The sequence below is a fragment of the Salvelinus sp. IW2-2015 genome, linkage group LG4q.2 (genome assembly GCF_002910315.2).
Source record: "Salvelinus sp. IW2-2015 linkage group LG4q.2, ASM291031v2, whole genome shotgun sequence".
NCBI classification, from domain to species: Eukaryota; Metazoa; Chordata; class Actinopteri; order Salmoniformes; family Salmonidae; genus Salvelinus; species Salvelinus sp. IW2-2015.
Window position 1 is genome coordinate 4,343,886 of NC_036843.1, and position 13,901 is coordinate 4,357,786.

The window sequence follows — 13,901 nt, forward strand, 5'->3', positions numbered from 1 at the left end:
AAATGCTGCTGTCGCTCGCCGCTATATTTCCATCCTTTTCCGATTGCCTCACACTCTCTCTCTCTCTCTCCACAGAAAAGACACTATGAGGCCCTCTTCACACCCCTGCTGGGAGGAATAACCAAAGAGAAGTTTGGCTGGTGGAGCTGAGGCAGTGTTGACGGGAGCTTCCCTGAAGTCTCACAGACAGACAGACAGACAGACAGACAGACAGACAGACAGACAGACAGACAGACAGACAGACAGGACAGACAGACAGACAGACAGACAGACAGACAGACAGACAGGACAGACAAAAAACAAAAAGACAGACAGACAGACAAGGCAAAAAGACAGACAGACAGACAGACAGACAGACAGACAGACAGACAGAGACAGACAGACAGACAGACAGACAGACAGTGCCGTTTGGGATTGGAATAAACTCAACACACTATCACAGGTTATTTGTGAAATAGACCACAATTACTATGCTAAATATACGTGCCATGCACACGAAAAACTTTTATTTCACTTTTTTTAACCAGGTAGGCCAGTTGAGAACAAGTTCTCATTTACAACTGCGACCTGGCCAAGATAAAGCAAAGCAGTGCGACACAAACAACGCAGAGTTACACATGGGATAAACAAACGTACAATCAATAACACAATAGAAAAATCTATATACAGTGTGTGCAGATGTAGTAAGATTAGGGAGGAAGGCAATACATAGGCCATAGTGGCGAAAAATTACAATTTAGGAATTAAACACTGGAGTGATAGATGTGCAGAAGATGAATGTGCAAGTAGGGATACTGGGGTACAAAGAGAGAAAAAAATAACAATATGGGGATGAGGTAGTTGGGTGGCTAATTTACAGATGGGCTGTGTACAGGTTCAATGATCGGTAAGCTGCTCTGACAGCTGAAGCTTAAAGTTAGTGATGGAGATATAAGACTCCAGCTTTAGTGATTTTTGCAATTCGTTCCAGTCATTGGCAGCAGAGAACTGGAAGGAAAGGCGGCCAAAGAGGAGTTGGCTTTGGGGATGACCAAGTGAAATATACCTGCTGGAGCACGTGCTACGGGTGGGTGCTGCTATGGTGACCAGTGAGCTGAGATAAGGCGGGGCTTTACCTAGCAAAGACCCTAACCCCGAGCCTAGCTAAAGTTAGCCACAACAAATTGGAATTTGTATAATGTATACAAATGCGTTATGATGAAAGAAAAGCATGGCATACACACGAAATGCATTGTGATGAAAATCATGTAATACACATGAAAAGTTGTTGTCTTAGCTCTCCTGATTAACACCTGTGTTTGCTTTATGCCTCTCTATAATGTCAATATGCCTTGTCTACTGCTGTCTTGGCTAGTTCTTATTGTTTTATTTCACTGTAGAGCCATCAGTCCCGCTCAAAATGCCTTAGCTCTTTTGTCCCACCCCACACACATGCGGAGACCTCACCTGGTGCCTCCAGAGACGAAACCTCTCTCATCGTCACTCAACACCTAGGTTTACCTCCACGGTACTCACATCCTACCATACCATTGTCTGTACATTATGCCCTGAATCTATTCTACCACACCCAGAAATCTGCTCCTTTAAATCTCTGTCCCCAACGCACTAGACAACCAGCTCTTATAGCCTTTAGCCGTACCCTTATCCTACTCCTCCTCTGTTCCTCTGGTGATGTAGAGGTTAACCCAGGCCCTGTAGCCCCCAGTTCCACTCCTATTCCCCAGGCGCTATCTTTTGTTGACTTCTGTAACCTTAAAAGCCTTGGTTTGATGCATGTTAACCTCAGAAGCCTCCTCCCTAAGTTTGTTTTATTCACTGCTTTAGCACACTCCGCCAACCCTGATGTCCTAGCCGTGTCTGAATCCTGGTTTAGGAAGGCCACCAAAAATTCTGAAATTTCCATCCCCAACTACAACATTTTCTGCCAAGATAGAACTGCCAAAGGGGGTGGAGTTGCAATCTACTGCAGCGATAGCCTGCAGAGTTCTGTCATGCTATCCAGGTCTGTGCCAAAACAGTTCGAGCTTCTACTTTTAAAAATCCACCTTTCCAGAAATAAGTCTCTCACTGTTGCCGCTTGTTATAGACCCCCCTCAGTCCCCAGCTGTGCCCTGGACACCGTATGTGAATTAATTGCCCCCCATTTATCTTCAGTTTGTACTGTTAGGTGACCTAACCGATACTGATTATTGGAGGACCAAAAAAACCCGATACCGATTAATCGGCCGATTCTTTAAATTTATTTGTAATAATGACACTTACAACAATACTGAATGAACACTTATTTTAACTTAATATAATACATCAATAAAAATCAATTTAGCCTCAAATAAATAATGAAACATGTTCAATTTGGTTTAAATAATGAAAAAACAAAGTGTTGGAGAAGAAAGTAAAAGTGCAATATGTGCCATGTAAAAAAGCTAACGTTTAAGTTCCTTGCTCAGAACATGAGAACATATGAAAGCAAAGTAGCTAAAAAGTAATAAGTAGTTGCAAAGTAGCTAAAAAGTAATAAGTAGTTGCAAAGTAGCTAAAAAGTAATAAGTAGTTGCAAAGTAGCTAATTAGCTAACTGTATGATGAGATTTGAACACACAACCTTTGGGTTGCTAGATGTTCACGTTATACACCTACCCATCCTCTCTGACCAACCTCTCTCTTATTGTTTCTGTCTTAAGTAACCTACTGTCTTTATCTGTAATTGAAATGCACTGTATGCAAAAAAAATATTTTAAGCAATTAGTGTCTATTTCGCAACAATCTGTGATACTGGGTTGAATAAAGTTGCACCCTATGGTCCAAACAGCCAAAACCCAAACAAAAATAATACTGATTTAAAAAATATATATAATTATATAACTGCTCTGCTTCAAGTTATTTGTCTGCTAACCTTTGGCTCTGTTTGTTGTAAGTGCATCACAGGCCCGAACAAAAAGCTACAATTATTTTATTAGCAGCTAATTATATGTACAGTTGAAGATATGACTGGTCAATTTTTTTATGGCAAATCAGAATTAATTGGCATTTGAAGAAAACCACGGGCAGTCCCGGGATAACCTAGCTGCCAATTACGCTCCTGAGCATTGTGTTTTATCCTGCAAGATGAAAACCCAGGCTGTCTATCAGCCCCTTATCGGAAGCAACAGAGTACATTTGACTGTGTTGTTCCTAATCAGCCAGCGCTAGGCTGAGCTAAACTGGGCTAGGAGAGCCTGAGATGTAAACAAACCAGCATAAACAAAGCATGGAGGACGAGCAAGGGAAAGAGTGAGCGCTGGAGTTGAGGCTGGTATGCTAGCGCTGACGAGGCTACTTCAGTCTGAAACCAACTGCGCTGTCACACAAACACACAAACACACACACACCCAAACACCCACACCAATTAAAAACAAAATAATGTGCACACAAGCCCAGACAGACAAGCAAGAATATGAACATAAAGCCAGACATGCAAGGACACACAATCGAACACACTCACACATAAACTACTGAAAATAAGTGAGTAAAAAAATCTGAAGACAAAAAGGCATAACTAGACAGAGAATAAAATAAGCAATGTGTTAAATCAGTGAACACTAAAGCTAGAACAGTTTACTTTTATTCCCAAAAAATAAAATGGTTTCTTTATTGACTAAGGTGTTCTGATTGACCTATTTGATGAAGCACCAGCCCTGTGTATATGGACCACTATATGAGCGTGTCTGTTCCTCTTCCCGTTTCCTCAAACAAATTGGCCAGAGTAATTGAAAATGCGGGACAATGCCATTTAAACGAGAGAACAGCTTCAACTAGGGCTCACCTTCCTGTAGTGTGTGTGTGTGTGTGTGTGTGTGTGTGTGTGTGTGTGTGTGTGTGTGTGGCGTTGCGTGCGTGCGCGTTGGCTGTGTCGTGTAGTTTGATTGCGATGTGTGTGTGTCCCAGTCTGTTTGTTGGCGGCCGGCCAGAAAAGAGAGAGGGAAACAGGCTTGTAAATGAGGAAATTGTTCTCCTCACACAGTTAGCTCCTGAAGAGAGGTAGTGTGGGGAAAATGAACTTGAAAGAGAGAGATTCTGCCGACAGTTGATTTAGGCGTGTTCAAACAAATACACACACAAACACACACACAATTTGACGTGCATAAACACAGATCATGGGCCAATTTGGAGGATCCACACTAGACTGGTCCTGACACAAAACCCCTGTGGGTGAACTGAGGTACAGCTCACAGTCGATTACAAACCTGTTTTTCCACATGTATACAGTATCTTTGTTGATATGGAACGGCAAACATACAACCTCTTCTCTGGGGTTTAAATAAAATACATTATAAACTGGGTGATTTGAGCCCTTAATACTGATTGGCTGACAGCTGTGGTATATCAGACCGTATACCATGGATATGACAAAGCATTTCTTTTTACTGCTCTAAATAGGTTGGTAGCCAGTTTATAATAGCAATAAGGCATTTCGGGGCTTTGCGTTGCGTCGTGCCATGAACAGCCCTTAGCCATGGTATATTGGCCATATACCACACTCCCTCGCGCATTATTCGCTTAATTATACTATTGTATGAAAATATATACATTATAACCTGAGTTCAATTACAAGCAACCTGTGCATAACATACTGTACATTTTTATAATAATAAGATATATTTTTGAATTCATATCCTCTAGAGATATCTTCTGCCTGTAAATTAATGTGTATGATCTTGTGTATTTTTCTGCACCCATTATCCAATCTTTAACCCACAGAGGTCTTTAAATAATAGGGCCAAATATCATTACTAAAATGTATTTACCAATTACAATTTGAAAGGCCTTATTGTCTGAGGCTGAAGGAGAGGCTTATTATCTAAATGGTTGCCCAGCTCAGCTACGGTATGTATCATATCCAATCATTACCTTCCAAGGACTAACTATTATTATAGCCACCGCAGTTCATAATGTTTGGATGGCATGGAAAATTGTAATAAATACACCATATCGCTATTCTGAAACCTGGCATAATCTTACAAATGACTTTGAATTATTTTCCTGTACAGTAATGTAAGACAAAATGCATGACAATGTGCGGTGTATGATGTATTGTAGATACATAGCACAGCGGTTGTTGTGCATCCCAAAATATTATTAACAATTGTGGAATGAAACCTACTGTGGCATGTGGTAATAAAGAGTGTTACAAAATAGGCCTTCACATTTCCTAAATTATGACTATACTAAAACTACTTCAGACAAAGAATTTATGATCTGTTGAATGACATGTCTAAGATATAAAATATGGGCTATAATTACTATGGAATTACTAGGCCTACTACAATGATAACAGTAATCAAAATCCCCCATGCAAACTGGTCTTCCTGGGAACTACAGAAATGTACCGTTTTGTTTGGAAGAGGGAGACCGACCGAGAGTAGGCTACACCTCCACTTTGCCCTGGGGTCAAATATCTGGGTCATATTCAGCAGAGCACATCATTGAGAACAAAAATGCATTCACACATAATAACACAACCAGAGGCATACTGTTTGTATACCACTCTTCTTTATTCAATAGCTTAGAAGATAGGGCTGGGCGATATGACCTAAAAAATCATATCTAGATTTTTTTTGTACGTTTTCTCTACATAAGCTTTGTTGCATAATTAAAGGTCAATACATTGCATTTCTAACAGTCAGGAAGAATCTAATAAATTATACCTAGGCTAAATATAAGCCTTCCACAACCATAAGACCCACTAATTATTACATTTTTGTATTTTACCCCCTTTTTCTCCCCAACTTTGTGATATCCAATTGCGATCTTGTCTCATCGCTGCAACTCCCCAAAGGGCTCGGGAGAGGCGAAGGTCGAGTCATGCGAAACATGACCCACCAAACCGCTCTTCCTAACACCCGCCCGCTTAACCCGGAAGCCAGCTGCACCAATGTGTCAGAGGAAACACTGTTCAACCGACGACCGAAGTCAGCCTGCAGGCGGTTGGCCCGCCACAAGGAGTCGCTAGAGCGCGATGAGCCAAGTAAAGCCCCCCTGGCCAAACCCTCCCCTAACCCGGACGACGCTGGGCCCTATGGGACTCCCGGGTCACGGCCGGTTGTGACACAGCCTGGGATCAAACCCTGGTCTGCAGTGACGCCTCAAACACTACGATGCAGTGCCTTCGACCGCTGGCGCCACTCGGGATGCATCATTTAATTATTTTTGTTTGACCTACTTTTTTTGCAATAATCACTGATCTGGCTTTCAAGTCTGTCTATGAAAATGCCATTTTTGTTACAAAGTTTACTAGAACGATGCACATCCACTAATAATGGCCAACTTGTTGTAGCAGACATTATAGAAATTTAACACAGGTCTCAAACAATCTCTCAAGCACAAGCTCACGCGCTCGTGAATAGCTAGCTGATCTTTATATTTCAAGTCTAGCCAACGTGGATCTATTTGCTTGCTAACAAGGTAGAACAGTTGAACTGTTATGAACACACCCTTCTGTCTGTCTCCAACTGTTTGAACAACATAGCTTGTTCACTTTGTTTAGATATTGAAATCAAGTGGCCTTCCTGGATAAGATGATGCTTATTTCTCAGCATGAGAACGAGTTGCCAATTCCTTATATAAATGCATATTTTTATGCTGATTGCACATTTATAAAACACAGACTAACTCAGTTAGCACAAAACAGTCTGTGAAGGGCCGTCTCTAGCCGTTTGGGGGCCTTAAGCCCCCCCCACCAAGAGGGCATATATTGTTTTGCGCTCCCCTCTTGACGGCAGAGAGAAAAATGACTCCCCCCTTTTTATTTATTTTTACACTGCTGCTACTCGCTGTTTATTATCTATGCATAGTCACTTTACCCCTACCTACATGTAATATTACCTCAATTACCTTGACTAACCTGTACCTCCACACATTGACTCGGTACCAGTACCCCCTGTATATACCCTCGTTATTGTTATTTTATTGTGGTCCTTTTTTTAAACTTCAGTTTATTTAGTAAATATTTTCTTAACTCTTATTTTTCTTAAAACTGCATTGTTGGTTAAGGACTTGTAAGTAAGCATCTCAGAGTAAGGTCTACACCTGTTGTATTCAACGCATGTGACAAATAAAATTTGATTTGAGTTTTAAAGCACGTTTTCTGCAATTCTATTCATTTTGCCATGGGGCAGAGAGACATTTTTGCAGTTTCAAAACACGTTTTCAGCAGTTCTACACATTTTGGCATGCGGCAGAGCGAAATTTTAGCAATTTAATAACACATTTCATGCAATTCTACAAATTTTTGCCATGGGGCAGAGAGACATTTTTGCTGTTTTAAAGTGAATTTGCTACCCATTCTGCCATGGGGTGGAAATACGTTTTTGCAGTGTTAAAGCAAATTTCCTGCAATTCTACACATTTTGCACATGACTTATGCCGTATTAGTGATATCTGAGTGAGTGACTAACAATATCAATGGGTGCCCCCTGTAGGTCAGGGCCCCTGGGCACGTGCCCTGCTTGCCCGGTCGGTATTCGGCCATGATTACTGCAAGTTTAGATAACTGGCTAGACTAACTTAACAATCTAAAAATTGTTAGCTGATGTAACTAATTGAGTGACTGTCAGTGACTGATAAAACAAGAGCAAAACTGCTAAAGGACAATAAAATGTCGAACTGGCACCTTGTGTATTCTGCTATTCTAACTTTCAACAGTAAATTGTGACCCGAATGTGTAAAAAAAAAGTTATTTTTTGGGGGGTCAGGGACCTCTAATGGCCGGGTGTCCTAAGCAACCGTTTATGTCGCCTGGAGCCAGCCCTGAGTGTGTGGCTAAAATGCTGCTAGTGGTATGTGGTACAACAATGCAGCACACAACAGAAACTGAGCGTTCATTTTCCACATGTTCATTCATACAGTACTCTCGTTTTCGTAGGGTCTGCTCTGTTCTACATTTTGGGAGTTGAGGCATAAAAAGGGTATCATTAGAAAGGTTAAGTTCTCCTCTATTACAGCAAAATAATGTATCTGTGTTTCGGTGTCCATTTGACCCATTCTGTGGGACCAAACGTGGAAATGGGGAGATGAAACTGCTTGTTGTCAGAAAGGAGGAAGTTCTTTCTCCATCTTTATTGTGAGTGGCAGGGGGAGGGAGGGGCTTGGTGTCTGTGTGCAAGTGGGAAGGTGCACAGTGCACACAGCACAGAAGGAGCAAAGATGAGACCAAAAAGACAGAATGCTCATAAAAACAAACAAAAATAAAAACCTCATTTGGAACAAAAAATAAAAACCTAATTTGGAACATTGCGCTAAAACATCAAATCGAGTTAATCGAATTCTTTCGATATATCGCCCAGCCCTATTAGAAGACGACGTTCTATCTGTAGGCATAGTTGTGAATGGTCCATCCCGCTCTCACCATGCCCCGGGTCGCGCACCTGAACAGAGGGTTCAGCTCGATTTACATTAGCAGCGCTCAGCACACAGTGGGGAGATGGAGCGCCAATCAGATGGCAGATTTGATGTCAACTCAGAGGCAGCCGTCTGGAGAGTATTACAGCCACTTTACCTCCAATTCAAATTCCAAACCTTTTGATGGAGACCAATAGCGCAGGCGGACAGCGTGGTACACAGACACGTCTTTGATAGTCATAGCGGCTATTCTATTTGTGCAAACATCGATTAATAATTAAAATATATGACATTTTGAAGATAGCAATATGACATTATTGTAATTCAAACCAATATTAATGAATAAAGTCTATAATTCGACGAGAGCCTATACAGCGCGTCCTTCCAGAGGGCGTTTTGCAACGTGTCTCCAACCACGTCAGCAAGAGAGCGAATCTCCAACGCCATTAATTGTTTTTAATTAAAACAATTATAATAGCATAATATCTTACACAAATAAAGCTCTTCAAGTCAAAACGCTGTGGTAAAGAATAAACACATAGTATAAGCAAATGCATTGCATCGATTTTAACCAAATAAATATTAATAATGATCATTTTACTCCGTTTTACGCGCCTTTACGCGCAAAATTATATTTAGTTCCCAAGCCTATATTTACGCTTCATGGACAAATAAATTAATTGTGTAAAATAGATGTTATGAATGACAATGTATTGCATACACACGTGACTGACAGGCTATTGTTTTTCTCGCAAGAGTGACCTTGAGCAGATCTGAAACCAGACAGTATTCTCTTCTACAATTACTTTACCTGTAGATGAATATTAGAAGTGCAATATTCACCAGCACACAGCATATTTATTTGAAGTCGAAAGGGACAAGTTATTACAGTGCAATAATACACGTAACCTAGGCCTAGTGCATTTCAACAACTGTGCCAGACAGCTCATGACAGGTGTGACTCAGAGTGCCTCTCAAGTTAATGAGCCACAGCTGAGTTTGTAAAACTAGTACTCACCTGTGGTCTGCTGATACCTTGCCCTCCGTTTCCAGGACTCATGGACGGGTGATTTCTCTGTTGCCCTGGCCAGCCATGGGTTGTGGAGCCATACTGAGAAGTCATGTCTTTGCCTAAGCCGATGCCAGCTTGTTGTTGTGCAGAGGGACTGTTATAGTCTTGATGATAGCCACTGCCATAACCTCGCATCATTGGACTTGGAGACGTCAGCAGTTGGTTTAGTGTCGGGGTGGCTCCCGAGGGATGCTGAGTATGTCCTGGGAATCTCTGAAAGCCCCCAACACTTCCACCAGAACCGGAGGAAGCAGCTCCCATAGTAGCCTTGACATGGCTAGCTGGAGTGTTGCTGCCAGGGCCAATCAGCATGTTACTGCCCTGTCTGGATGGGGCCATCATACCGTAGCCCGCTCCACCGTAGCCCTGCCGGTAGCCAGGGTAGTGGTTGTACTGGCTGTTGTGGTATCCTTCGTTGGAGTTGTGCACTGAGTCCATGTTGTTGGGTCCCGAGGAGTGCATCATCCCCATCCCAGTGCTTTGTCCGCCATGTTGATCATAGCAGGCCCCTACTCTGGAAGTGCCATAGTAGTTATTAAACTCTGAAATAGCGCTGTCCCCTCCTGCGCTCTGGGGCTGGCTGTTGATGTCGGTCGTTGGTCCCAAGTTGGCATGTTCATACCTGGCACCCATTCGCTCCCCTGGTTTACAGGTATGATCCCCTTCACCTTTACTCAGCATCTGCTGCTCTGTCTGGCTCGTCAAAACACCCCTCTTCCCTCCGTGGTGCTGATTCTCACTCTCTCCCCTTGTCGCTTGGCTGTTGTTGATGTTGTTACTTTGTATCTGGTGCTGCTGATGCTGAGGAAACGGGTTAAATTGTGACTGCTGTTGCGGCGGCGTGAGGTGCTGAGGGGGATCTACACTCACATTTTTCTGTTTATGGTTTGCTATCAAACCCGTCTCCATTCCCTCCAGAGAGGTCGTCGAATTTGACGATGTTATGTTATTTCCACTCTCCTTCTCCCGTGTGTCAGAATTGTTATTCGGAGAAGTTGAATTGACCATGTTGAGCTCGTTTTGGTGGTGATGGTCTACATTATTCATTGTGTTGGTCCCATCTCCAGCTCCAAGCATTGCTCCAGACCTCGATATAGTTCCTCCTCCCGATTTCCCCGAATGTATCTCTTGACCCAAACTGCCAGACAATTTATTTTTCTTATTATTAGTTGTCGTCGGTGCTGATGCCACTTGCGCAGCCATTGTCACTTAAACATTTCAGACAGGGACACTGACCCACGAGCAGAACACTCTCACACACAAAAAACAGACAGAGGAAAAAGTCAAGCAGGAAAAAAATCTTCAATTGAAAAACGAAGCTATGTTCTAGCGCTGTAATGCTCGTAATAATCCGCGGTGAAATGAGTCGCTGACAGCCGCGGCTGTGGCGCTGTCAGTGAGGCATCATGCTGAAAGTTTGTCGTCCAGGTTTAAATGAAACTTTTTTTCTCCAACCCGGATATGGGTAAGTGCATGTCTCCCGGAGCCCTTCTGGCCCAGCATGGCATGAGAGAGAGTAGACTCCACCAGCTATTATCCTCCTCCAGGGTCCAACGCGCATCACAAGGAAAACCCGGACTGGAGTTTCCTATGTTATCCATCGAAGGAAAGTCACTATTATTTTGCAATAGACAAATGTTGAATTATAGCATGGTATCAGGAGGAAATATTCCTATTGAAAAGAGGAATAGCCTACATAATATACTACCTTTCATTTTATACCAATATTATGTTGCAACGTAGGCTAGGCCTAACTCTCAGAGTGGCGTGTGTCCTCTAAAGATGGGCAGCTCCATTTTAAATTCATGCCAAAACTCCAGATCTGGGTTTGAGTGTTGCCTGCTCTACTCCGCTCTGCTCTCCCTCGGCTCAATCCAGTTTCTGCAGCTCTGAAAGACAGACACGCAACCACAGAAGCTGCTGAGCGCAATAATGTTGCCATCAGAATAAGTATGTAATCACACGCTGTAACTGCCCTAGTCGAGATGTGAAATGTAACCTTTTGTAACATTTGAATCATCTTCAGCCGTTATGAGCACATTGCTTGTTACCCTCTTGATGTAGAATAGGCTCCAGAACTTAAACATGAGTGACGTCACTGCCCTTGCCTATTAGGTCTCTTTATTTTCCCTTTGTCTGTTCTCTCAGCTTGTTTTATTTTGGGTGAAATGTATACATTTATCTAACGATTTGACACATAAAGGGTCGCACCTGACAGTGCACAGGCCTTTAGAACAGAGTAACTACCAGTGGATTATCTGATGTAAGCATCTTTTTGTATTTTCTTGGAAAACAGAATTCACAATAGTAAGTACTATGTAACAGACTGTATTTACCATTTGTACTACAATATAATTGTATAAATTATTCCCTGGTAGTTCCCTACAATAATGACGGGGCCAATGTAATTCATGTAACATTTAGCTAAATATAGTAAAAGCTTTTGATGTCAGAGTCCTTTGGGGTTTACATAGGTAGAGGGAGAGCAGCTCACTTGACGGAGATTATTAACAGCGGAAACGCTGTATAAAATTGATATGGAGACGGTTCATTACAGAAGTATGATGACGATGATAGCAATAATGGTGAAGATGATGCTGATGATGATGACGGCACCCAATCGAGGAACACATTTCTCGTAAACGCAAGGGTACTGTACATTATATCCCATGTCATAGCAAGCTCTTGAATGTGACATTTTGACCTGACTGCTCCGAGTGAATGAGACTCCTCTGCCTCACTGTCATCTGCAGCTCCCATCGACAGTAGGGACCTAGAAAGACCCCTGGTGGAGACAGAGTGTAAGCACAAGTAGACCAGACATGAAAAAGAACATTGAAGTGCACCTGATGTTATAATTAAGAAATAGAGCATGAGGGAGTGTGGTATAAGGTCAATATACCATGGCTAAGGGATGTTGTTATGCATAACGCAATGCGGAGTGCCTGGATACAGCCCTTAGCTGTGGATTATTGGCCATTTACCACAATCTCCCGAATTACCTTATCGCTATAAACTAGTTACCAACGTAATTAAAACAGTAAACAAGTAGCGGTGGTATGTGGTCTGATATACCATTGCTTTCAGCCAAACAGCATTCATGGCTCCAACGGCCTGGTTTAAAACACCATTTATAGAAATCCAGGCACTGTTTATAACATGGCAATATGAATAATGGAAAGGTAGGCTTACCTCCCTTGCATACACTCCAAACAGACACTCGTTCGAAAGCAGAAAAGTGAAAGCAAAATACATCAATAGAGTCTCTTCCCCATTAGTCTTGATGGGTCCATATGGTAAAGAGTAACAGAGATTAGATCATGATAGTAAACTACACAGTCCTGACACTATCTAGCGTTTAGAACTGCCTGCCTGGCCAGACATCACAGCATCAAGAGCAGATGGCAGAGAAGGAACAGCTTGATCAGGTGACTCTAGGACACCCTGGGTAGAGTTCACCTTTATGTTGGTGTGTAGTTTGTGTGCGTGTGCGTGTGCGTGTGTACGTGTGCGTGTGTGAAGATTCGCAAGGACATTTTCTATGTAAATCGTCAGGATAGAAAAGCTGTCAATGCATATGGTGTCATGTATTGTTTATTACAATGGCATTGCCTATTGTTGTCTTACATGAGCATACGAGCAGGCGGAATCCAGCAAACAACACCACATTCTATGTGCAAACAGCTGCATCTGTTATGCTATGCATCTGGCTGTAACAGCGTTATCTTGAGGGTGTTACAGATCATTAAGAATACTATAGTTAATGGTGGAATATGTGGTTATATGACACATTGCTCTTGTATATGATAGTGTTTCTTTGGGTGTGTCATGGTAGCTTTACAACTAAAATATTCCACTCTGCTCATTATCAAGCGCACTGTTCTCGCATTAATCCGCAGACACACTGATCTGTTTGAATGGGAAGAGGAACAATGGCTCAGCGCATTTGCATTTATGTTTAATTTATAACTTTCAGGGCCTCCTGATGCAGCAAGATTGAAACAATAATTTCACACAAACACAGTGAAGGGGAGGGACCAGATTAATACAGATCTGGGTTTTAATGTATTTCTCAATGTCTGTGTGTACGTGTGTGTGTGTGTGTGTGTGTGTGNGTGTGTGTGTGTGTGTGTGTGTGTGTGTGTGTGTGTGTGTGTGTGTGTGTGTGTGTGTGTGTGTGTGTGTGTGTGTGTGTGTGTGTGTGTGTCTGCGGGTGCGTGACAGACAGAGAGAGAACACACACACACACACACACACACATCTAGAAACAAACAGGCGTAGGCCTTGAATCCATGGGGGGATAACATGCCACTATTCTAGTCTGTCAGGAGGCTGGGGGCTGTTCAGGGGGAATCTGCCGGGATCTTCCCCAGCAGAGAGCACAGCACAGCAGCAGCACAAGCCTGCCTGCCTGGCCAAGCACAGAAATTGGGTCAGCCCGAAAAACAGCTCAG

The 13,901-nt window shown here is 42.5% G+C and overlaps 1 protein-coding gene across 1 annotated transcript in view; it reads right to left on the minus strand.

Annotated features, from left to right (window-relative positions):
* The window catches only part of LOC111963157 (AT-rich interactive domain-containing protein 1B-like), a 251,145-nt gene extending 240,201 nt beyond the window's left edge, over nt 1-10,944 (minus strand). Inside the window, 1 exon segment of the mRNA XM_070443334.1 lies at nt 9,394-10,944. Coding sequence (XP_070299435.1) covers nt 9,394-10,650 — 1,257 coding nt within the window. The 5' untranslated portion in view covers nt 10,651-10,944.
* Between the last annotated feature and the right edge of the window lie 2,957 nt (nt 10,945-13,901).